At 42.1% G+C, this 24,923-nt stretch overlaps 1 protein-coding gene across 3 annotated transcripts in view; it reads right to left on the bottom strand.

Annotated features, from left to right (window-relative positions):
- Nucleotides 1–24,643, bottom strand: part of il11ra (interleukin 11 receptor subunit alpha) — a 32,774-nt gene extending 8,131 nt beyond the window's left edge. Inside the window, exons 1-9 of one of the 3 annotated variants that reach the window (XM_018752781.2) lie at nucleotides 24,511–24,643; nucleotides 6,718–6,814; nucleotides 5,068–5,134; nucleotides 4,779–4,948; nucleotides 2,849–2,963; nucleotides 2,137–2,303; nucleotides 1,835–1,998; nucleotides 641–782; nucleotides 265–348 (exon numbers count right to left, since the gene is read on the bottom strand). In XM_018752781.2, the coding sequence (XP_018608297.1) occupies nucleotides 265–348; nucleotides 641–782; nucleotides 1,835–1,998; nucleotides 2,137–2,303; nucleotides 2,849–2,963; nucleotides 4,779–4,948; nucleotides 5,068–5,134; nucleotides 6,718–6,814 (1,006 nt within the window). In that variant the 5' untranslated portion in view covers nucleotides 24,511–24,643. Of the gene's footprint in view, nucleotides 1–264; nucleotides 349–640; nucleotides 783–1,834; nucleotides 1,999–2,136; nucleotides 2,304–2,848; nucleotides 2,964–4,778; nucleotides 4,949–5,067; nucleotides 5,135–6,717; nucleotides 6,815–6,991; nucleotides 7,803–22,556; nucleotides 22,628–24,510 lie in introns of those variants that run through there. The other 2 variants (XM_018752787.2, XM_018752795.2) reach the window with 2 other exon arrangements.
- Between the last annotated feature and the right edge of the window lie 280 nt (nucleotides 24,644–24,923).

The raw sequence follows: 24,923 nt of genomic DNA, 5'->3' as shown, positions 1-24,923 counted from the left end.
TGTGCCAGACAGATGTATCGAATTTGGTTGCTGCCAAAACGCAAACATTTTTTCCACAAAAAAAAAAACTCAAATGGATTAGATGTGCATTCAGTAAAATGCTTTTGTCCACTGCCAAGGCAACACATTCACAGCGCTCTGAAGATAAAAAAAAATTACACACATTTCAGAATAATACAAATCACACACATACACACAGATGCAGCTGTGCTTCACATTCTTCAGTCCTACATTAAGGTAGACAGTGCGCTATGCTCCAGGTACCTGGACTTTCTGTGTAACTCTGTTCGGTCTGCAGGTCATACAAATCCTCGATTCCAGTTGGATTAACTTCTTCTTTTACTGGAACTGCAGAGAAACATTTGAAACACATGAATAAAAAAATAAAAAAAAATAAAAAACACACAATTCAGCACCTCCATTGAGAGCTGTTGTGAATTTGAGCAATAAGAATAAATAATAGTAGCAAATCCACAGGTCTGTACATCACTAATGCAGGGGATTAAATTTTCTCCATACTGTCACATGACTGTGTGTCCTACCTCTAACTGGGATTAAAACACATACCCCCCTGGTGAAGGGTATCAGGGCAATTCCTACCCACTACCACTGAGGGACACCAGGAAGCAACACCCCTCACCTGTCCAGGGCATGGCGAGCAGTTCGGGAGTCCAGTCACTCCACTGGCCGAAGCTCAGATCATCTGCAGCCTGCAGCTGGACAGTGTGGAGGTGCCCAGCAAGGGCATCCATGATCATCAGGGTGGTGTTATTGGTCTTTACCTGAGAGAGAAAAGATGCACCCTGCAGTCAGAATGTGAGCTGAAACCCCAACATGCAACTCTCGACCAACTGAAGCCAGTGATATGGGCTAGTTCCTCCCAAAAAAATTTTTTTACACTCTTTCTGATATTAAAATTTTTTCAAAGCTATGGGAATATTTTAATTTTAAAAACACTGTGATGGACTGGCATCCCGTCCAGAGTATATGTCTAGTGATTCCGGGACAGGCTGTGGACTGTCATGACCCAGACAGGACAAGCGATTAGTGAATTTGAGCGAGTGAGTGAAATTGAATTTAAAAACCAATACAGACAAACTTTTCTTTTCAAATGCCTGCTCTAGTCAATACAATCCTCATTTCAATTTACTTTTGTGTGAGAAATAATTTCCCATTTCTGCAAAACACAAAACCAGGCTGAACCAGCATTTAGTGTAAAGCAGCAGGGAATGCAAATATGTTTATGAATTCAGACATGTTCACTCATGAGTATATATAGCAAATTTGCTTTTTTATAAAGCAGCTGCAGTTTGATCATCCAGGGATCAAGATGCTGGATTTCACCCTAAGCATAACGCAAGTGTCTTATCATCAAACCTTTGCAGTTTACTTCTATAATTAAATCTGACACAATAAAATCTTGTAAATTTGTTTTGGAAACAAAGAACAGCAAACACAGAGAGAACTTTCTTGCACTACTACATCTGCAGATGAGAATGGAGTCTGCCAATTAGAATGGAAAAGGATGTTTAACTTCTGGAGAACCAAGTGCGTGCCCCTACCTTTTCAAAGAAAACTTAGTCATTCTATTATATGAGAACACAAAAGCATTCAAAACTTCTAGAAAGAGAAAAAAAAAAAAAGTTCTTCTTGATCCTCTTAATGATTACCCCAGAATTTGAAACAAAAAAGATTTTACTGAAGCATTGTACTGGCAAAACACACTTTGCTAAGTTCAAAAACTGTTGACACCTAAAGGTTCGATGATAGAGAAGTGAAGGTGGTTGGAGGATGTAAAGGACCAAGATGTAGGAATAGTCCCTGAGCCACTTACCTCAGACCAGATGCTGGAGCCCATGGGTCGGTAGCGCAGCTGAAAGCTGAGGGGAAAGGCCCTGCTTTGAGGCCAAGTGCTAGGGTATCTCCAGCTAATTCGAAGCCTAGTGGGCTCACCCTCCACCGCCTTGATCTTCACATCCTCAGGAGGGTCTGGTTTCACTGTACATGCACACACACCCAAAAAAGGTTTGGGGAGGAAGAGAGCAGTGAGTTTGGGTGCATGTCTCTACGACACTAACAAAACAGAGAAGAGATGGTAAAGAGCGGAGAGAAACCCATGAGAGGTGGGCAACATACACAGCTCATGGAACTTCACCAGGAACAGTGTGGTCTCAACCCCCAAAGGATTGATCTCCGTGATGTTGATGGTATGAGAATGGTGCCAGGTGGTGGGGTCTAAGATAGTGCACTCGTTGGGCTTGGAGGGCTCCTGGTGACAGGTCTCAACCTTATTCATCTGGTCTCTGTGAGCAGGCACACACAAACCCACTCAGAAACGAAATAATTTTGTTTCCTAGTGTTTACTCACCACACAACCACAAGCATCCCTAGAATGCCACAGCTAGAGCAGAATCCCTGTGTAGATCAGTGTCGACCATCATAATATTATGAATAAATTAAATAAGCCTCAACTCCTTCTAAAAATATTAAATACATCTCTCATCAGAAAGCAGAGGGCAAAAGGAACAGAAAAAGACCCAAAAAAGGGGAAGAAAAAAAAAAAAAAAAAAAAAAAACCCACATCAAAGCCCTGGGTTCTCCAAAGGTCACATAACATGTGGGAGGATGGGAAGGGTGATGTGATGTCAACAGGTGTGTGGTTTGTTCCAGAGAAAGGCAGAGAGGTCATAAAATGGTAGTTATTCGCACTGCTGTTCGAAATAACAGGAACACCGGTTTCTTTCATCTCAAAACAAAAACACTTCTGTGCATGTTTGCTCAGAAACATGTCAGATGTGCACTTTCAGCCTGCAAAAGAGCATACTGGGTTTGGGGGAGTGTGTACTACCTGTAGGAAGCCGTGTATTTGGTGGGAAGATGGGTGTTCACTAATGGCCGCCAGGAACACCGGACACTGTGGTGATTGGCCATTGTGCACTTCACGATAAGTCGCCCTGGTACATCTGCAAAACCACAAGGTAACAAATACAAATGCAATACTGAAATGGACTATAATACATATGGTTTCTACTAGTTGAAGACACTACAACCCCACTGCATAAGAGACGCAGAAGAGCACAAGATGGTGAAATCTCATAACTGCCCTCCTTGTATCAGCGATTCCACCCTTCCTGTCAGGAAACCATGAGGGTTCCGATTTCCCATGCTAAGAAGTACTTTCAATGGGGGGGGGAAATTCACACTGATGACAGAGCTGTTGGCTCTGTCCTGCATAGCCCCACCTTCAGTATTGTCCAGTAATCTTTTACAAAAGTGGAACTCTCTTTTCTTTCTCTTGTTAAATGTTCAGTTCAGATGTGTTCTTCCTACAACTTCCTAAAGGTACGGATACGCGAAAGGTCAGAAATACCTTTCGACTGCTTTAGGACAAGCGTGCCATGATAACTCCAATTCTACACATGGGTGTATAGTGAAACTAACCTTTGACATTAATCCAATAGCCACTGGCATCCAGTGTACAAATTAATCTATACACAGTCCAAGCATCATTATATGTCCACAATAAAGCATAGCTAATGTTGCAAGACAGTTTTTGTACTCCTACAGTAACTTAGTCAACCTTGCTTTCACACAAGTCATCATTGTCAGTGGGTTTTTTTTTGTGACCTTCTATTACTTATATCAGTTTGACACACATATGGAATTAATCCTTTATAAACAGAAATAATTAGTTGTTCATAAATATTAGTAATTCAGTAATTAATAATTTATTTTCTATTTTATGAAGAACACGAACAGTCATGTCATAATCCAAGAATCCTTGAGGGCTCTTAAAGGTTTTAGTTTAGGGCTTTTTAACAAATTTTCCAGAAAGCCAACATCAATAAAAAAGATTCTATATGCGCTTTACAAACCTTTGACATTTTTTGCTTGTGGTTATACATCTTTTTCAGCAAAGCGGCCTACTCTTGTATGACATCACTTGATCTTATTGATTTACTGAATTAATCATTGCAAACACTAAGTGGTAACATACTGAAAACATCCACTTGAGTCGCACTGAGTACAGAGGGTTCTCAGAATTGCATTCTGGAAAGGCACTTGTGTATTTTGTATTATTTGTGTATTTTAAACAATTCCCCCCCCCGCTGGAAATAATGGTAAATGCTATAGTTGCGTTCCACATACTTAATTACAACCTAACTAACCCTATAGATAACAATGCCACCTGTCATACACCAAATACCTTCAAATCATCAACTTAAAATTTGTAGTATAATAAAGATACTTTACTATATTGTACAAACAAAATACATTTTTACATACTTTTTTAAATTGAATTTTACTAAATTTATGAGTTTTGGCTGCAGATGTGGTGTGATAGATGGAAGAGTGGGAGGGGGGAGGAGAAAGCTTTGAGTCACAACCACCACTTTCACTGTTAACAAGACTCTTGCTAGCCTTGTTCATGCACAACAACAATGGTAACCGGGTAACATAACACAGTTAAAACAGCACAAATAACAGCACTGCACTGGACATGACTGTAGTACAGCATGGCACAGACTGAGGCTGAGACAACAGCATCCTTAACACACGAACACGATACTCGTGCCATTAACAAAGCCAAGGGCATAACTATGTCATCTGCATTATTTTGATTTACAACACATAATTAAACAAAAATATATTTGAGGATCTATGATATTATTTTAAAATGACATAGTTTAAACTTTACGTAAAGCGCAAACCCAATTGATTTTGCATTTTACCAAAACTGCCGTATCAAAGAAACAAAATGCAAACTTAAAACTTACGTCCCAAACGCAGTATGACGGTATGAAGCAGCACCCCCTTTCGGTCATAGCAAGTGTAGTTTCCCTCCATGTTACTGCTAGTGTGGACGAGGGTCAGAGAGCCATCTGGTGAAAGAGCTACACGGCCAGGGCCCAAAGCACTCCCATTAAGTCGCCACTCCACCGAGGACCTGTCAAACCCAAAAGGAAATATCAGGAACTTGCACGTTGCATCACTCCATCAGCGGTACAAACAGGAATTCACTGTGCAAGGATGTGGAGCCTGCCACCATATGAGAATTGAACTTACCCTCTTCTAGTGCCCCCACATAACAGTGTGATGTTGGAATTCAGATTCCCATACTGAATGTCTGAAACTTCCAGAAAAGAAAAGAGGGAGACAAAGTCATTGTGGCCTTTGCCCAGTTGTTGCGGGAATCCTGCCACACTACAGATTCTGTGACACTCCAGTACTGCAAAAAGGTCTCAGCCAATGGTCTCTGAAGCTACTAAGGTCATTACGATGACCGAGGTCAGCTGAGACTCAGGGGAGAGGAGTGTGATAGCTATCCTCAGAACATGGTGGCTAAAGCATACAAGTGCTACCACGTGTACACAGACAAGTATATAGACATTTACATACACCTGGAATGAGTAAGTGTACTTTTGACTATAGATGAATACTTCCAAAAGAAGAGAACTAGACTGCTTCACTTTGATCACATTAAAACTGCGTAAAGCAAAGAAATATTTTAATTATGTTGTCGTGTTTGTATTCACAAGATGTCTTGAGCATTAATAATAGAAAACTGCACAATTTGGTCTCGGTTTATGAGCCATAATTTGTGTGTTCGGTTTTATTTGTAAGTACTTTCAGCCAACAACCAAATGCCTATTAAATGTCGTTTTTACAGGGTTAGCCTTGCTAGAAGGCATCTTAAACATTACAGTTCATTTCTCGAAGGTGAGAACGGATATGCTCTTTTCACAGAACCGCTAGTCCTGAAGCAAAGCATTGTAGAAGTAAGTGACCAGAGCCCTTGTTGCCATCCATTTTCATCAGCCATTTGTGACTTACATTTCACTTATATTTTAATAACCCTATTGCTCATTCTGGAAAAGTCTAGCAGCACTCGTTTTAGTACGGGTAGGCAAAAGAACATAAATCCATCGCAAGGCAACCTGCATCAGTCTAGAGAGCCAGATCTTTGTACATTTTGTTATGCTTGTGCATTCTTAGACTGAAAATCAGCACTGTTGATGGCTGTCTCATCACCTTCAGGTTCCACTTGATACACTCTTATCCAAGAGGAAATGGGTTCCAGACGCCACTGGTACACAGTGTTTATATTGTAAGTTGCTGAATAAACAGCTCTCACACAAAAAGTATAAACAGTTAACAGTTTCCAAGTTTTCCTCCATAACAGACAAGATTGAGTTTGTAACCTTAAAATGTGTGTATATACTATTTCAAAATGTTTATGAACCTGAGACTAATAAAATGACGTAAAAAACACAATTTACTCAATGTTTCTTGTAGTGGAGCTACACCCTGTAACAGTTCCGGTTTTAATATAAGCTGTCATTTTCCCAACACAACACAGTTGCAGGAAGCATTGTTGAAAATGGAACAAATTAGATTAATAACACACAATACACTTTAGCACTGAAACTGATTCCACTGGCTGTATTTTCATATCATGCAAATGCAAGAGAAAGAAACTATATACAGTGACTTTGTTCACAGTCAGGTACAAGAGAGCTGTGTCGACATGTCTTGTTATTCGGTGTTGGTATTTCAGCAACAACACAATATTACTCTTAATTATGGACAAAGTTATTAAGACAACCAAAAACTGGACTATTGGTACATATTCATTGACTGAATAATTAATCATTCAGCTAAGCCACATAGCTTCCTGCTTGCAAGTTCTTCTCTGGACTCACACCAGTGACTTACCTTCATTGCTCCATATCTCAGACTTTATATGGACAGAAGACAAGGTGAGGATGGCAATGACTATCAGACCATATGGGTGGCATGACAAGACCGACATCTGCAAAAGACACAGAGGAAGGAAAGCACAGCATTAGAGGACACTTCTTCCAACATCAGCTCCACCCAACACAAGACATGGAAACGAACAGGAAGCTGCAGTGCTGAGAGATAAGGATTGAGGCGCAGCAACAGGAATCCATAAAGTTCTCCTTCAGGGGATGAGGTTGTTAAGGACCTGATCTTATACAAATCCAGGGTTGAAAACTGCTGCTGTGCTCCTGAGAACAGTGTTTGACCAAACACAATGTCCCGTTATTGTCAGCTGTGTGACTCACAATGGGAAAAGCTGTAGGTTATGCAACTGATTTTGACAAGGAAAGAGATAAGTACACAGATCATGTGATGAAATGAATGCACATCAGTGCCCTGGGGCCAGATGGCTATCTGTTTGCATGTCCTCATATCCTATGAATGATCCATGAAGCCAGATCTGCTGGATACATTTCCTCATGTGTACTCCATCAGCAAAAAGAACACAAAGTCCTGAACAGCTCTCGATTTCTGCAAAAGCTTGGTAAACGGCCTTTGTTCTGTGCATTCAAACATGGTCTGTGGTCATTCCTCCCTGAAACCAACAGCCTTGTCTCAATACCAGGCCAGCTGCATGGTCACTTGTGGTACCAAGGCTGAGTATGTATGAGGTTTCCTTTGACAGGAAGCCAGGAGCAGATTAGGCATGGAGGCCCCACCCTTGAGCCAGCAGAACTAAGGACCAATGGCCTAAGGGAAAGGAAGGAGAACTAGACCAAGAGGTTCGATAGCATCACTATGACTAGCGATAAGCCAGAGTGTTACACAAAGCGTTTGTAACAGCCATATACTGTCTCCAAAAATAGACCCTGCATCAGGTGACAAACTACAAAAACATTTTAATATGCAAACACCAGCAAATGTTACAATTCCTCCGTCAAAATTTTTTCATAACCTCACAAAACAACACATTTTACAAACTTTTCCAACTCTTTATGTACTCTGCTCTTTCCAGTCATGTACTTGTAGCTTTTCTAAGTAGGTAAAAGGACAGAATTTCACAAAAGGTAACGTTACCCCTTAGCAACATGCTTCTTATGTTACTTCACTGTCAGTGAAGAAGTCAGGCTGCTCCCTCTTGTTTCTGCATCGGTCTTGTTGCCGACTGCTAGGTGTACTGTTTCTTTCAATGAGCGATCCAAAGTGACGGAGCTCAGGGAGACACACAGTTACCGAGTCCCTTACTCTGATACAGCTCTGTGACCAATAAAGTCCCTTTAGACCCTTCAAACCCCCACCACTCAGATTGACCATCTCTCACCAAGGAGTGAAGCAAATGGGCAGGCCAGGTTCTTGGCAGCTAGTGAAACTGAGAATGACACCTGAGATAAAGATAGGAGTAGGACGCCCACGCACTGAGGGACTGACTGACATGGAGAGTGGCCTCCAGAGACTGCCTCTGACAGGTGAACAGGATGAGGGGGAGAGCCACATTCCAGGTGGAGCAGTCACAAAGCCTTGCCGCTGGGCCTGTTGCCCAAGAGCTTATTCCATCTCTCAGTACGTACTCCTCAGAGGGAGGTACAGTACACCGTGCACAACACAGTATGGAGGGCAGAGCCCATCTGCCAAGGAGCAAAGACCGTCTCTGTCTTCCGTAAGAGCAATCCCTCTCTGAGCAGGACACTAAAATGGAGAAGTATTAATAAACAGTGCCTTGCATATAGGGCTAGATCTGGACTAAACTAGATTGTGGGCACTTTGACCTTTGACAGCAGATTGAGCAAACACTTGTGCACTTTTTTCCTGAACTGTCTGTTCTGTTTGTATGTCAGATGGGCCATAAGTCCTTTGTGGAAAAATGGCTGGTGCAGGAAGACAATCATTTAAAAAAAAAAAAAACTGAGGTTACAATATATGACAGAGCTGTGCTCTTGACAGACTGTCTGCTAATGGAAGTTGATAATGTAGATTGCTATCCTAAGATAGGGCCACGTAGCCATGATCCAGGAGCAGGACTTATGCCTAAATGGTTTTCAATTGCCCAATTTAAACAGACAAATTGTACCTTTGAACAAAAGGTTTTGCCAAGCAACCAAATAGTGTGATGTATAGTTAGAGCGCGCTCCTATTCCGGGCCATAAAAGCATGAGTTTGATGAACCCTGGTGCATCCTGACGCCACCACCCTACCTCCTCCAGCAGGGCTCATCATGCTGCTGTCTAACATTTCATGTAGATCCCAGTGGGGTCTGTCTACAAGTTTAACAGTACAACATCAACAACACACACACACTGCCTGAAGCCGCTTGTTCCGAGCGGGGTCGCGACAAACCGGAGCCTAACCTGGCAACACAGGGCGTAGGGCTGGAGGGGGAGGGGACAGACCCAGAGCGGGACTGACTGACCATCACAAGGCACCCCAAGCAGGACTCGAACCCCAGACCCATCAGAGAGCAGGACCTGGCCAAGCCTGCTGCACCACACACCCCGCCCCAACAACAACTACTAAAAGGAAGGGCACTCACTATTGTTATTAGGTACAGGATTTCCTTGGCACTGGAACAAAGGCGAAAGGAAACAGAGCACACGTACATTCAACAAGAGGTTAGTAAAAGTGACATTTACTAAGAAAAATATTTCTATGGAATTTAAAAAAAAATCAATTCTATCAAGAAACCAAAACAGGAAAGTCACAGAAAACTGGTAACTTTAAAAAGCAGTAACTAACAGCGCAGCAGCATTAGACTGAATAGGAGCTGCTCTAAATTCTTTGAAAGGAACAACAGTTACATTCTAAGTAAGTCGGAGTTCCAGGGACCGAGATTAGTCCCACATGTCTGCAGACTGCGAGCGCTGCAAACGGCCTCGTGGGGGGCGGAGCTTCGCTCCACTCTCGCTCGGTTTCAAAGAAATGTGTCTGGCACAGTCATCAGCAACTCTTCCAAGCGCCAATCGAGACGTGTGGATTACATTACTGAAATCTGAATTACATCTCTTTTGAAAGCAAACTCTGCAAACTTGTGCGGCAGACTAATTGGACTTGCGAAGGTTGTCTCTCAAGCAGTCGTGTTGTCTCTGGAGCAATGATTTGTTGCTATTAGTGACTAAGAAGGCGATGCATAGGGGTTATAAACTAAGCCGAAGGGATAAAGAGGAACTCAGATGTTGACTCCATTCGTTGTCACAAATAAACAAACAAACAAAAAAAAAAAACAAAAAAAAAAAAAAAAAAAAAAACATGGTTTTGCTTCTTTTAAAGTCAAGAATGTTGGCACTAGCATAAGGTTTCAGGCACTCTTCGGCAACTAGGATGGTGCCTGGGCTCGTGGGGTTCTGACCGCTCTTTAAAAAAAATCACTGGCTAGTTGAAAAAGGCCAGGGATCATTACTGCAAGGAAATGGCCACCTTCAAAAGGTCAGCCTAAACCAGCGTTGTTTCTTCCTCGGCGCAAACTTGCTTGAGTGTCTACATGACTCAATTTTTTTTTTGAATGGATACATTTTGACACCTACACTGGAAGTCAACACTTAACTGATGTTACATCCTTAACTGTATTAACTTACATAACCTTCCCTTTCTTTAGCAGAAAAAAACATATTTCAATTGCTAATAAAAAAAAAGAAATAAATAAATAAATTAAAAAAAACTTGATGGCCTCAACAGAACGAAGATGCCAGAAACCATTTCTCAGCTGAGCGAGTAAGAAAAGTCTACTCTATGTTGCAGTGATAACCTCCAGCTCACCTTTTTCCCGCATGCATCTGTGTTTGTGATCACATCCCATAACCATGCGCCCCATTGCCCTGAAAGACTCACCCATCACATTCAGTGAAATACAGTACCATGGAATTCAACATGCAGATCGCTTCACTGTACCCTCACCCAAATACATAAGGCCCAAGCCCCTTACTTGCAAGTGGCTGCTTTGTTCGGTGACCCCTTCAGTTTTGGCCTCCAGCCTTGATACGGCTGACCTTGCTGAGCAAGTGCTGCTAAAAATACTTATCACAATGCAGGGAGGATGGCTGACAGCCATGGGGGGGATGTGGGCAAACAAAACTGTACAAAACAGCAGAACAAAGCACAGTTCTACAGAAACTGGGCACAAAAGGTTTGCAAAAGTCTTTAAAAAAAAAAAAAAGTGCGCTGAATTCCAGCACTGCATTCCACTTCTTGTAACTTAATTAGAACTTTGATTCATTTCAACAGTTTGATCATGGAGACTGAAGCAATGAAAGCTGACAAGTGCACCAGGGGACAGTAAATTCTGAGACAGTCTGGGATACGAAAAACCACAGTGTGAATTTTTTCATAAACACACAGTGCAGATGAATAAACATGCGGTGAGATCCTATAAAGGCTTGTGCAGTGAAATAAGTGAATAAATAGATATTGAGCAAATTACAATGTTTGTGTTTTGATTTGATCCTGGTGTTATCAGATGTGCCTCAGCTACAGACTAAAAGATGCCTAGTTTTCTTCTGCATTCTGAGAATTTAAATGTATGGCAGTTTTACAGGGGAAAAGAGATAAATTCAGCATCCATCTGTTACATGGACAAACTGCTAAAATAAGTACATTGGATTAGTGCAGGAGAAAAAAAGAACCTGGTCATGGACTGCTTGCAGAGGCATTACTCTTTACAGGACAACCAGCTAGCAGATGGATAAGAGGATTTAACTGATTCTTGGCTTGCATTTAAATCGCTTGCCATAAAGCAGGGAAGCAGCTCTGCTCCTTGTGAAGGAAGAACATCTTTAACCTGGAACACATGCAACTCAAAGCAGCATAATGTCTACATGCTTGTGTGGATCAGAACACGGAATGTATATGTGAGATCAGGCACACTGGAGTTTAGAATTTCCCCTTTTATCAGCTGAATGGATCTTTCAAACTATCAGATATTTTTGGGAGGGGGGAGGTGGGGACTGTGCTATGCTCCCCTCGTTCAGTCCCTCCTCCACACAAGTCTGAACTTTGCCAGTCCAGATGACTCATTGGGTAACAAGCAACTACAGAATGGCTTTTTGTAGAGGGAAATGAAAGGAATGAGAAAAACTATGAAGCCTTGAGTCTAAATTACACTGTATTACACAGTGGGATGTCTATGGATTAACCAGAGGGGGAAAACATGACAACATGACAAAGACTGCCACACTGTAAAGTCTAGTGCATATTTTCAACATTAACATGCTGCAAGCTTATACAAGGGTAAGTCAAAAAGATAGTTGTGGATACTTTTTGACTAACTGTAATACTTTTGCTACACATACCACACATGCCTTATCTATGAAACAAAAAAACAAAAACACTTTTTCATCTTGAAAAGAAGGAAATATTATGAAAGACTCTTCGGTAGTCACAAAACTCAATGGGCATGTACAGTATTCTGGTCACACAGGTAAAGCAGGGCAAAAACAGAAGGCAGCTGATTGTCTAAATCACAGCACGAAAATCAGTCACAGTCAACAGTCCCATTCACAGCTGAAAGTGGAGACACTAGAGCATAGGAGAAGGTTTCATGGTTAGAGAACTAGAGCATAGGGCAGTTCATTTTACAAGACAAACACTTGAAAAATGAGCTCTCTGTGATTGCAAAGACATTTACATAAGGACCAATGGGACGTCTCCAAAGTGTTCACAGTCATGAAGTAAAAGCAGCAGGTAGGGATGATGCATGAATGAATGAAATGCATACAAAAGCAGTTGCTGTCAATCTGTATGTCCAGATAACTGGTTGGATCCAAATTATATGTGTGGCTATATCTAAACTAATTAAACAGTGTGATGCTCATCTTCAAACACACTGACTGTGGTTCATTGTGTCATTACCAGGAAAGCTGTAAACAGAGTTGTGGGCACTCTGTGAAGAGTATTCCGAAAACACCCAAAACAAGCAAAACCTCCTTAAATCTGGATGAAAACCTAGCAGCTTTCGTTTCCCAATATAACCTAGCCCAGTCCAAACAACTTCAATTATGCTCACAAGACTTTCAGTCACAGGAACACATGCACTTGCACACTATCACACGGGGTCCTAAAATGTTATCAAGAAATGTCATCACCTTACTAAGAAAACTTGAGAAAAACAGGAAAGTACAACTTGTAAAGATTACTAATGTAAAAAAGAGCCACTCTGGACCTTTCTTATGAATGCTTGGTGAAAGAACTCCCTCTCTCCCTCAGAACTGCCAAATCCTTTCCGGCCTTGAAGAAGGGTTACAGAATATATCCATTTGGTACCAAATTCCCTACCAATATTCTCACATCTTATTAAAGTAGCCCAACACCATCTGCTGTCTATTATCTATGCATTTACTAGTGTAATGTCATTTCTATAGCCAACTATTTAAATAAGTACTAAATCAATGGTATCAAACAAAGATGCTGTGATATGATGACTATACCCGCATTAACTTGTTGCATGCTTACACAAGGATAGAACTTATACCAAGATTTGTATGTCACTTTGGAGAAAGGCATCTACTGAATTAGGAAGACTAAATGTAATAATTCTAATAAAAATAATTATATTAATCCTGTAATTCCCACAGAAAATACACATAAAAGCCCTTACAAGCAGAAGAAGGAACAGAGAACCATTTGGATTGTTGAACTTACTTTCAGTCACGTATGACAATTTATTGATGATTTTCCTGTGACAGCAGAGTTAGTTTAGAAGTTGTTGTGCTGCAGCCAGATTGTTGAAGACAGTGGATTAAACAGCACCACACCAGAACCCCACTCTGCACTACCGTTCCCCAGCCCCCTCACCCTGACTGATGCGCACTGTAGTGTACCTGGCATTTTTACAGTGACCTTATGGAAAATAAGTGATAAAGCAGCAAAGCGGCCTTAACAGAGGGGCTATTGTTCATTTCTGAAGGTTCCCTGGGTCCACAAAATCTTGCTGGAACATGGCCTCACTTCTTCCTGCCAAGAGAGGCCTGGGTCGCTGCAGACTCGAAAAGGAAAACAAACAGTGCAGTAAGGCAGCTTCAATATTGCCTGAAACTCGAATGAAATACAAACTCCATAACTCTTGGGCAGACGGCCGACTGCAGCACAAAAGCAGTCATGTTTAGTCTTACCTCGCAAAATTCATTTGTTTTTTTTTTAACAAGATGTTTTATTCTCCCAGCTTATTACCATCTCACAATGGCACTTATGACTCCACTTAGTCCTGAAATAAGGTATAATACCTATTTGGATACCTAAAAAATGTTTGTGAATGTATATATGTATGTATTGAAAAAGTACATGACCTTTTCACAAAGCAAAGCTGATATCTTATTTCTTTAACTCGCCATTAAGCTGATACTGTATGTCCCTTTGGGCAAAAGTATTAAGCTAGTTACAATTATTTACCCACAGCTGGGTAATTTTTATACTGGGACAATTCAGTGTAATTATATTGCTCAAGAGTATGACAGTGCGAAGCTGGATTTGAACCTGGGTTCTTTTAGTGTAAAGCAATGGCTCAACCACTATGTCACCTGCTGCCCTGTAATCATCTAGTCATTCGCTGAAAACTAGCAGATGGGGTTTTAGAACATCAGATGGGCACAGCGTTCCCTGTCCTCTTTTCAGTCAAATTGAATTTTAGTGGTACATATCTGTTAATCCAAAGCTGTCTTTATACACCGCTGTTACGGACTAAAGCTCCTGGTGTGCTTCACGTTAAAATCAGAAAAAGGTGAGAACTAGAAAATTCAATTAACACCAAGCTGTGAATCTGTTTCCACAGTCTACGGGCAGGTGACCACCAAACTCTCCACCTCATCACCACAAGTGTTTTTTTCTACTGAACCACCTCCTTTGACAAAAAGGGGATCTGGAATGAGCCACCAACCGCTGCCCTTCAGCTGTGGAGACAAGGCTGACAGATACTTGTTGACTGAGTGACATGGCCAAGGCCCCTTGTTCTCCCTGTGGTTGGGGGGGGGGAGGCCTGACCGCAACACTTACCACAGCCATGGTAAGGCGACTCCTTCCTGCCTCATTCTTTAGAAAGCAGTCAAATTTGAAAGTCCTTTTTACATGACTAACAAGCATGATGTGTACTCAACTGGCCTGGGTTTTTTTTCGTCCTTAAAGGATAGAGGGGAGAGCTCTGTCCCATTTTATACACCATTTCCACTAATAACTATTTTGGAACCAAATGAGCAGGAGCAGAAGCAGTGGAAGAAAAAAATGTAACATGGGAGTTTTTAAAATAACATCACTAGTCACAAAAAAGAATTGGACGAGCTCGTTACAGAAGTTTACAGTCAATGCTTCAAGTCCAAACAATGTTGAAGGAAGAACAAACCATTTATCAAATTATTAACTTGCAGGAAAGGGTACTGTTTGGAATTACCCAGAAGAAACGTAGTGTCTTTAGCAGTCGGGTTGTGAGTGAGAACAGCCAGTTCTGGAAGCTGGATTCCAGATTAAGTCGAGCGCAAGAGACAAAAATTGTTAAAAGACAAGCAATGAAGCAAATTCTTGGAACCAAAGTTTCACATTTGAATAAAGTTTGAGGGTAAAATAGTTGACAAGTAACAAACCACCCCCAGTTGCACATTGGTCAGAAATAATGTGGAGGTGCAGATTGGGACAAGACATATTTGGGTGAAAAACGGGTTGATAAGCAATGATGTCAACCTTTTGGCTGTATCGTTGAAATGAAAGCAGATCTTGGCTCAACAATGACATTGCAATGGAGACGGACCACTTCAGACAAATATCACCTAAGTCCAAACTAGCAGGCAATCAACCAGGAGAACAGAATCTGCAGAACAGTCATCTGGTACACATTATAACTTTCCCTGAAGCACAGAACTAATAAGCATTCCTGAGCTGGGGCAATGCCCCAGGGGCATCACCCTCTATTGGTTATTTACTTCCCCTTTTGGTAGCGTTGCAAGACAAGAAGAAGTGGCACACCTCCCTCATCAAACAGTGCCCAAGCTGGCAAACATCTGAACTCTCAATCAGCGAGCAATTCTGTTTTCTTGGTCTAATCAAAGCTCTGTTAAGGTTATTACCATTTAAAGAAAATACTCTATAAAAATAAACCTCATCGATTTCACTGGAGAAGTGGCTTAAGTGAGTCCGAAATCTGCTAAAAGTAAAAATACATTACATGTATACGCATACAATAGACCCTGTCTTGTACTTCTCTTTAGAAGAATCTTAGCTGTCCTGACAGAACAGCCTGAGTAAATGGGAAAATGGTTAACAGCTGTTTAAATGAAAAAGTCAACACTGGCAGTCACAGCCTGAGGACTTCAACGCTGGGTTGGCTGACAAGCAAGCCAGGCCCTGAAATGCAAGAATGGAGATGTTCTGAAGGCTGCAGACTGCTATGTAGCCAAGTGGGGTTTGATAAGCTGTTGTTACACATCCTTCAGTCAAACATACGCATGCAGGGCTGATGAGAGAAGGAACATGACCTCAGGGGACAAGCCTGGGCGTCAGAGGACATGGGTCTGCAAAGTTAAAGTCGACACATCCACAAATAGAGCTATGCATGTTCCCAGAGCCATTGTGAGACCTGGAACAAAGACAGTGGTGATTCAAGGACATCTAAACTATATGCCAGAGTTCCAAAGAAAAAACATTAACATTATGAACTTCTGATGAATGCATAACATCCTGATGAAGCTACTTTCACGATGTGTACAACAGTAGATTCTTGTGCTGAGGGATGCAAAAAAAGCTTGAGGGAAAGAGAAAAATTCTTATGCCTATGCACAACAGATGTGGGGAAAATATAAATGTGAGCTCCAAAAATAAAAAAAAAACCTTAAAAATCTAGTTTGCCAACACTTGTGTTAAAACAGAATTTCACAATTCCCACTCTCCTTTCACGAATTATTATGTGCTTAATGTGATTACGTGCTTCCCTCTTTGTAAAAGCACCTAGCAAATGCTCATTTACAACACCTGCCATGCAAATAAAACTAAAGTTAAACATTATCTATGTACTAGACATTACAAATTTACTAGACATTGTTTGGGCACAAGGCTGGTCTGTAACTTGTCATCGAAGTGACACGATGTAATTCAACGTGCTGTTCGTCACCAAAACCAACCATAACGCTGACGTGTAAAAGAAGAATCACTGTGTGGTGGGGTTCTTGTGATAGCCACACGCAAACCCAGGTGGCGCAGAGCACGTAGATAACCCCAGGGTCCGTCGTTCCACAACAAACAGTTACACAACAACCGTGGCACTCCATAACAAACATTTTGCAGAGTAAACATCAAAGTTCAGTTATCAAGCAGAAAACAACCACCAGTCATTGCTGTCTTACTTGTGTATTTCTCTATGTGATTAGCTACAGAGATGTATATGTGGTATGGCACTGATTTTTTGTTAATGGTTATAGCATTTGACAATCTAGCTACACAAGCAATTCAAAGCAAAATTTATGAGCAGTGACGTATATGAACTACAGGCACCAGCTGCAGCAAGCTGGGTTTATCAACAAACTGCAGGGCGGTCCAGTACCAGCTCTGAATGCCTCCACGGTCAAGCAAACACAGCGATACAATAAGAAAGCCAAAATCAAACCGCACGTTAGGTGGAGCTGGAATATTTACCCTTCAGAGCAGTGACAAATGGGGACTGTGGTAAGTCAAGGCTTCACATCATTTGTCCTACTTTTAGTGCAAACAGAGTGGTCACACTTTGGAGGAGTACTACTACATGACAGCAGGTAGTTAATGCATTCTGTCATCCTTGTGATTTTATCAAGGTTCACTTACCACAGAAACCACTGCTAAGTGGTTTTAAATGGAACACAATATAAATCTAGTTATCAAATGGACCCTCACACACAAAGGAGACACTGTTTTGGTGCAGACTATATAAAGAGTTCATGAAATAGCGACAGCCGAATTCAAAATAAATGGAAGGTGAAATGATGCCAACAACTGTGGCTGAAAACTCTACAGTCATCTTAGTCCTGTATCTCTGCTGAACATGTATGATGGCTCTTAATGTGCACCTCCATAAGAAGTCCGATACGCACTCCGCTGGAATGCAGCATCCTAGCCAACTGGGTTTTCTTTGCCTCTCCTTATTCAGCACGGCAACAGGCAAAAGGGTTCATGGATTGCCTTGTTTGGTGGTCTCTGGGCTATTTGCAACAATGGCTATTTGGATGTAGAACAAGGAATTCTGCAGTTTACAGGTGGATAATCACATCAGCACAGATCTTGGGAATAACAGCCTTGTTTGATACTTCAGCATTACATTACATTTATCCATTTAGCAGATGCTTTCCTCCAAAGTGGCGTACACCTCAGAGAAAATACAATTTGTGCATTACAGTAGGAAAAAAGAGAGACGCAGTAGCAGATATGTGATTCTTACACATATAAAAATTTCTTAACCTAGTTTGTTTCTTTCCACTTTATGCACCGACGTTCATCGCAGGAGTAGGTGCACAAAACTCAGGATAGACTAATCCTGATCACCTTCTTACAAACTTTTTTTTTTGTAGGAAGGATATTTCTGTTTTTAACTAAACATATACAATTTTAAAGGTCTAAATTCTACTGAAACAATGTGCCACACTCTACAGTACAAGAGCAAATAAACCACCAGGAAGGACCATGGTTTCTCAAGTGAAATGATGTGCCGTCCTAGCATACTACGATGCACCACTGCAGGCAGCTGAAAGCACCATCCCTATTGCCACCTGACACCTGCGAGCTCTACCCAGGATCACTGGCATTCCCAAGTCTGATCAATGACCATGGAAGAGCAGAAAAGCTCATGAAAGGCTAGCAATCTTTGTCCTTGCCTTAGTATCCCACCAATATGACACTTGCTTTCACTAACAACCAGTTCAACCAACTTGCCAACAGTTCCCCTGAATGAGTCGCCCTTTGTTAATTCTCTTACAGCCACCTCCCATTACTCTACCCCACCATTCTGGAACTCAATCACATCTCTGGCCCCTACTTCCTGAATATCCTCACATCCGCTCAAAGCATGAGTCATGGTGAGACCAGACCCAGGCCCAGAATTCTCCACCTTAGATTCTCTTATAGTTTCCTCTGACTGTTAACAGCACCGGCCACCAGATGGATGAAGCACAACAGCAGTAATAGGAAAGCCTGGTGGTCAGCCAGCGGTCATTCCATGACACCTGGGTGGGGGCAGAGAAACTCAGTAGTGGCCCTTCTAAAAGAGAAAGCGGAAGTAGACACCCCTCAAGCAAGCAGACGGGAGATTATTTCATTTTCAGGAGTGGCATTTCAGAACATGTAAGCAAAGGCAGAGAGCTCCCTTTGTGAGGAAGGAAAACGACATAAAACAATTACAAATCTCCATATCAATAAAAATTTACAGCTGCATATATTCACTGCAGTGGCACAGGTGAAATACCTTTCACAAGGGCAAAATCTCCAGGCTGGCTGAGCCTGCAAACCATCTAACCACAAGTCCAGTTCCTTAACCAGTACTCAACCTGCGGCATTTTAAAGCAAATACCCCAAAGAAAAAGCCGTGCACAGAGATAAAGATGTTTTACATATGCAAATTACAGACTGGTTCTTTCTTTCACCCATCTGAAGGATAGCATGCATGCCAGGACTGCAGACAGGCTTTTCTCCAGCTACTCATTAGCCTCAGATCACTGGCTTCTTGTTGGCGGCACACTGGCCGCAGCCCCAGGGGCCCCTGGGTGGGGGGAGCCACAACCAGGCCTGACCAAAGGCTGGTCTGGTAACTCAGCCCAATTAGAGCTTGCTCGCCACAGCAATACCGCAGCGATGAGCTCCTGCCTCAAGCAAAACAACGATCTCAAACTCCACAGTCACCGCATCAGGCTATCAGCGCCAGTTGGTGGTGTTCGCATCTCACTTGTGAAGAAGGCTGGAGAAAATGCTTTAAGAGAGACAATAAAGGCACAATTTCATATAAAACATGAGAAGACAGAACGCTACACTACATAATGAATCAAAGTCACATTGTTGTGGGTGTACCCATCTCCGGCTCCCGTGCGCATCCATACAGGGGGCAACTGCAGTGACTACACCCTTCACTCATATTTAACAGATCGCACCTCACTTATCACCCGCAACCACCTACACCCTTCTACATCTCACAAAACCCCTGTGGATGTAACTTCATCTTACACTAAAAGTTCCACGGCTTCCTTTGTATGAACCTAAAACAACAGTCTGCCAACTATTGTTGCTAAAGCCGCAATGAAATGGATGCACTCAAAGGTTTTGATTTAATGAATTCCCTGCATACTGGGTCAAAAAACATGCAGCAAAGTAAAAACTTGTGTTACACTGCTACGTGGGAAAAAACAATAAAAGATTTTCTGCCAACTGCTTCAGTATACTTCAGTAAGAGGCTGTGAAGCTACCCTTGAAGTGTTCCCTACAGCAATAGCTGTCCTCTTGTTGGCAGCTGAGCTTCACTTGCATTCCTATAATCAGCAGGCCCCTCCCCCTGTAAACAAACCCAGATTAGTCACATTCGCCCGGAATAATAGTGCATCCCTCCATTTAAAATGGCCTCCTTTTGTTATAGCCACAGCCCCAGCTGTGGAGGAGAAAAGAAGAGTTTTTTGGCAGAAAAGCGTTGATCGGATCACATTTAAACCTTCTGAACCAGTTAAAAGTATGCAGATAAGATTGCAAGTTAAACCAGCATGAAGACAACAACCCTGGCCAACAGGCTGTGAATAAATGCGTTTTGTACCCATGCATTCAACGTTCACAGGTATATCCAATAGGGGCAGCTGGCACCATAGTGGTTAGAACTGATGCCTTTGGGCCAGGAGATTGCAGGTTTGAGTCTCCCCTCCAGCTGTAACACCCCTGAGCAAAGTACTCACCCTAAATTAATCCAGTAAAATTAACCAGCTGTATAAATGGATAAATAAGTGTAAATAGCTTAACATTGTAAGTTGCTTTGGAGAGAAGCAACTGCTAAATGCATAAATGTATGTAAATATCATAGTGTCTCTCTTTACAGGCAAGGTCAGGAATGTGGCCTACATGGCGGCAATGGACTAGTGCTGAAGAAGAGCTGGTAACTGCATTATCGGAAGGACCTCTGAACAGAGACGGGATACCTTGCTGGACAAGGTCTCTAGTGCACCCAGATGAGCAAAGTGTCAGTTTCATTAACCAGATGTCTAAACAGTATGTGCTTCTCAGTAGCTTCCTTTAGCATTAGCTCCATGCCAAATTCTCTCTTCTTTACAGTTACTATTTTGCCAATCAGGGAAATTTTACTCTACTTAAAGTTCAGTTCAGTGTACTAACAACCCAGGGACGTTCCTGTTCAACAGCGGCGCGACAGTCTGCATTCATCCTGCTCATCGAAGAAGCTGTATCTAAGCAGCGGTTTGGCATTTCACTGAAAACAAAGCTGACTTTTAGCTTCTTCACAGCACACCATGCAGACGTGAGTGCAACAACCATACAACTGTGCACACATTTCTAGACAACTTTTATTTGAATTACTTTTATCAGAATAAACTGGAAACAAAAACATAAAACTTTTTGGTCTAGAGAGCTCATTTTCTACATTTGCTCCACTTCAGACTACCACTCTTACACAATGACACTGATCTCAAATTGCTCAATGTGTACACAGAGCAAAAAAAAAAAAAAAAAAAAAAACAGCAATTTCTAGGCATTCTAGCAGTGATAAGCAACAGAGAATCACCCAGATCGCTTCCCTTGAGTGTAAAATCACTTACAACTATTGCCTCTCATTGCAGAATATGCAGAAGCACATGTGCAGACACAAAAATATATACAAACAAATTAAAACTAGTAAATGTAAATAACAGAGTCATAGCCCACTGACTTCTAACTTAACCTCGACCGAAGTGAAAGGCCAAGAGAAACTGGAAATTTGTCAACTGTTAGAGAAATAAATACGTACCACCTTAATTCAACAGGCTATGAACTTAAGAGTGGTGGTCTCAGTCACAACAAAAAAAGTGGACCCACAATCCAACATACAGAACTACTGTTACTTATAAACAGATCAGACATTACTGTTTAAGTTATTTCAAAACAGACCAAGAATTCAATTCAAAACAATTCTGCTGAGCCTCACAGAAAAATATATTCTCATTAAGCAAAAGTGAAAGTATTCTGTGATTAACACGATTGCATACATATTTCCGACATGACACAGTAAACAATCACATTTAAATTACTAAACATTTCTTTTAAACTAATACATGCTTTTTAAAACCTTAATATCATTACACTGCAGTCTTCTTGCATTTTGAAAATAACAAAAGCAGTACCGCTTGCTTTGTTTTACGTACATTTTCCTGGAAGTACACCCACTTTCCAACTACTGAAATACATTATGAATTTTCAGCTCTAGAAATGACAGCAGGTAATAAACACACCTTAACAGTTTCATGCCTGCAGGCTATTCTGAATGCTGCACCAGGCATACAGCACTAACTCATCATGAAACTTAGAATTATTCCAACAAGGCAAGGAAATGCCAAAAAAAAAAAAAACACAGCCTGAAGCAAGATACTTACATTGGCTGAATTCTGGCACAAAGAAAGAATTTTGAGAATAAATAGACAGAGAAAAAACATTTTGCCAAATATTTCCATCGGATGTGTATACATCGTAGGCCAAGCAGCAAACATAAGCTCTGGAATATGCAATTCTTTTCCCACATTTTCTGCCACGACATCCTCAGTATTTCCCGATTTCCTGCCCGAGCACGAGCGCTTCCGAATTCCCACAAAACGTCCTAGCGCCCTTACCGTGTCACAGAATGCTGTACCTTCTCTGCTGTCACATCCATGCGAGAATATCACAAGACACCGTATGGAACACCGTGTACACCATCACTGACCTGGGGGGGGGCACACCCAGTTCACACACATGGCCAACGGGAAGTCAAAACTGGCCAGTGATGGTCTGCGTGTCTATCGCGCACGCACACACACGCACACCACGTGAACTACTGCCCTGTGACTAATGAGAAGAGGAAAGTGAATGCTTAATTGTAAGGGTCAGCGCTCGTTGCCTTTTGTCCCACCTTTATATCTCTCCCAAAAGATTATGAGTCATAGGTTTTCAACTTTTTCATTTCACCAATGATCTTTAAACAAGCTCATTTGAGTGTTTTTGCAAGCTCTGGTCTTGAGATCAAAGATGAGAGTATCTCAAAGATGGTTGTATTAATAAGACACAGAAAACCTCTGTGATCACAATTCTGAGAAAGAAAACAGGAATACAGCACAACATTGACTACAAACACTGAATTTAAGGTGAAACCGAAGGTGAAAATATGAATGAGTGTTTTGTAAGAGTATGCATCTAACCAGGCTGAAGTGGAACTCAAAGGTCCGTCTGAAGACGCTCTTTTCTCCCAGACCATTTATTTATACAACCAGAAGAGCGCTTTACAAGGTATGTGAACTCTTTCATGTCAGTTCCAGTCCTGTGTTTGCATTCCACTTTTTTTAGACTCTATTTACAGGCACGCTTCCCCTCCAGACTCCAAGAATCTCCTCCGCAGAATGTGAAGCTACTTTCATAAGACATTTTCATGAAGTGTCTTATTCCTTCAATATTTCATGAAGTGTCTTATTCCTTCAATAAAGGCCCAAAGAATCTAAAATATGTCGAGACTGTTTTACCTGAAACTTTCTAACATTGCCAGCAGACTCGTGAATGACTGGAATTACTGAAAAACCGAAGCTTTCACGAGCCGTGATACCTCACCTGACACCGAAATGTCAAAAACAGAGCGAAATGTCGAAAACAGAGCAAAATGTCTCTATTGGATTAAAAAGACGAAGAAAAAAAACCTTTCCGAACAAACTGGTGGATGGAGGCAACGTTGTTCAGTTTACTACATTCTCAAAAAAACTCTTTAGGTGTAAACTTTATTCCCCTAACTACCTACCCTAAATTTATAATTTGTCCTAAAACCTTACTTTAACGATTTTAGTTAGAAACAATGGGGGGAGGGGGAAACTACAGCACAGAAATGAAAGAAAGCAAAAACAAACAAATTCAACCAAAGCACGAAACAAGCCGATGGTCATTATGTTGTCAGCAATGATGACAAGATAATATGTCAGACAGACAGAAGCGCTCAGCTATGAGTTGTGTTTTTAAGGACATGGACTTCTTCTTCTTCTTCTTGTCACTGCGGAGGGGCGGCTGCCAGGGGGTCACTCGCTGTGTAGACAGACGGCGAGGGGACATTGGGACGGTGTCCTTGGCTTCATGTTCATGAGACACACTGACACTGGAGCCATTCCACACACCCACCCACCCACAAACACTTTCACAACACATCACTCCCTCAAAACTCCAGTCTTTCATCAACTTCCATAGTACCCAGAGACTTTCATTAACTCCCAGGCATTAACTTTAAGTTCCATACTCCTCCATACACTCATACTTCCATAACCCTCCGCTCTTCCCTACACTTCCATAACTTAACCTTACCCCCAACGTTCTTACTTCCATAACATCCATGTTGCTACAATTTTTCCATGTATTTTTCAGAACATTCCACACGCACTTTCCCCCCCCCAACATAAACTTCCACACACTCCTCCCTCCCCACTTCCCCGCTCTTCCGAAAACTTCCAAAACTTCGCACACGTTACCCTGCATTTCCACACTCTTTCCCCGGACGTTCCGCACACCACCGCCCGGTCAACAGCGCCGGTGTCCGCCGACGGACTCCTCACTCACCTTACTGAACACTGCGGGGCGAATCTCGGCCCGGTTTACGCGGATAAATTTGTCGAACTCCTCTCCATGGCAGCGATTCGACGGCGCTGCAGCCCCGCAGCGGAGAGTCGCAGACTTCTTGCCGCGTTCGGCGCGAGCGCAGCGCTAGCGGACGCAGTCCATTGGCGGCTCGCGCTGTCAGTAACTGCCACTGGGGGGGGCCCCAGTTGGGGGGTACGGCCGGCGGAGCAAGAGCGTGCCAGAAACGCGCAGACCCCGGAGCAGCGTGAGCTCCGCGGATGAAACGAGCACGGTTTGGGATTCGCGATTTCGACAAAACTGATTCTAGATCAGTGCGCCGGCTCGCCGTGCGCTGGGAGTGGCGCTGTCACTGGGCTGCCGTGCTGGTTTTCGGGAGTTTTCCCCCCCATTCG

This window comes from Scleropages formosus, chromosome 6 (assembly GCF_900964775.1).
Source record: "Scleropages formosus chromosome 6, fSclFor1.1, whole genome shotgun sequence".
NCBI lineage: Eukaryota > Metazoa > Chordata > Actinopteri > Osteoglossiformes > Osteoglossidae > Scleropages > Scleropages formosus.
Note: the sequence above shows the minus strand (reverse complement) of the source record. Positions and strands in the feature narration are given on the sequence as shown.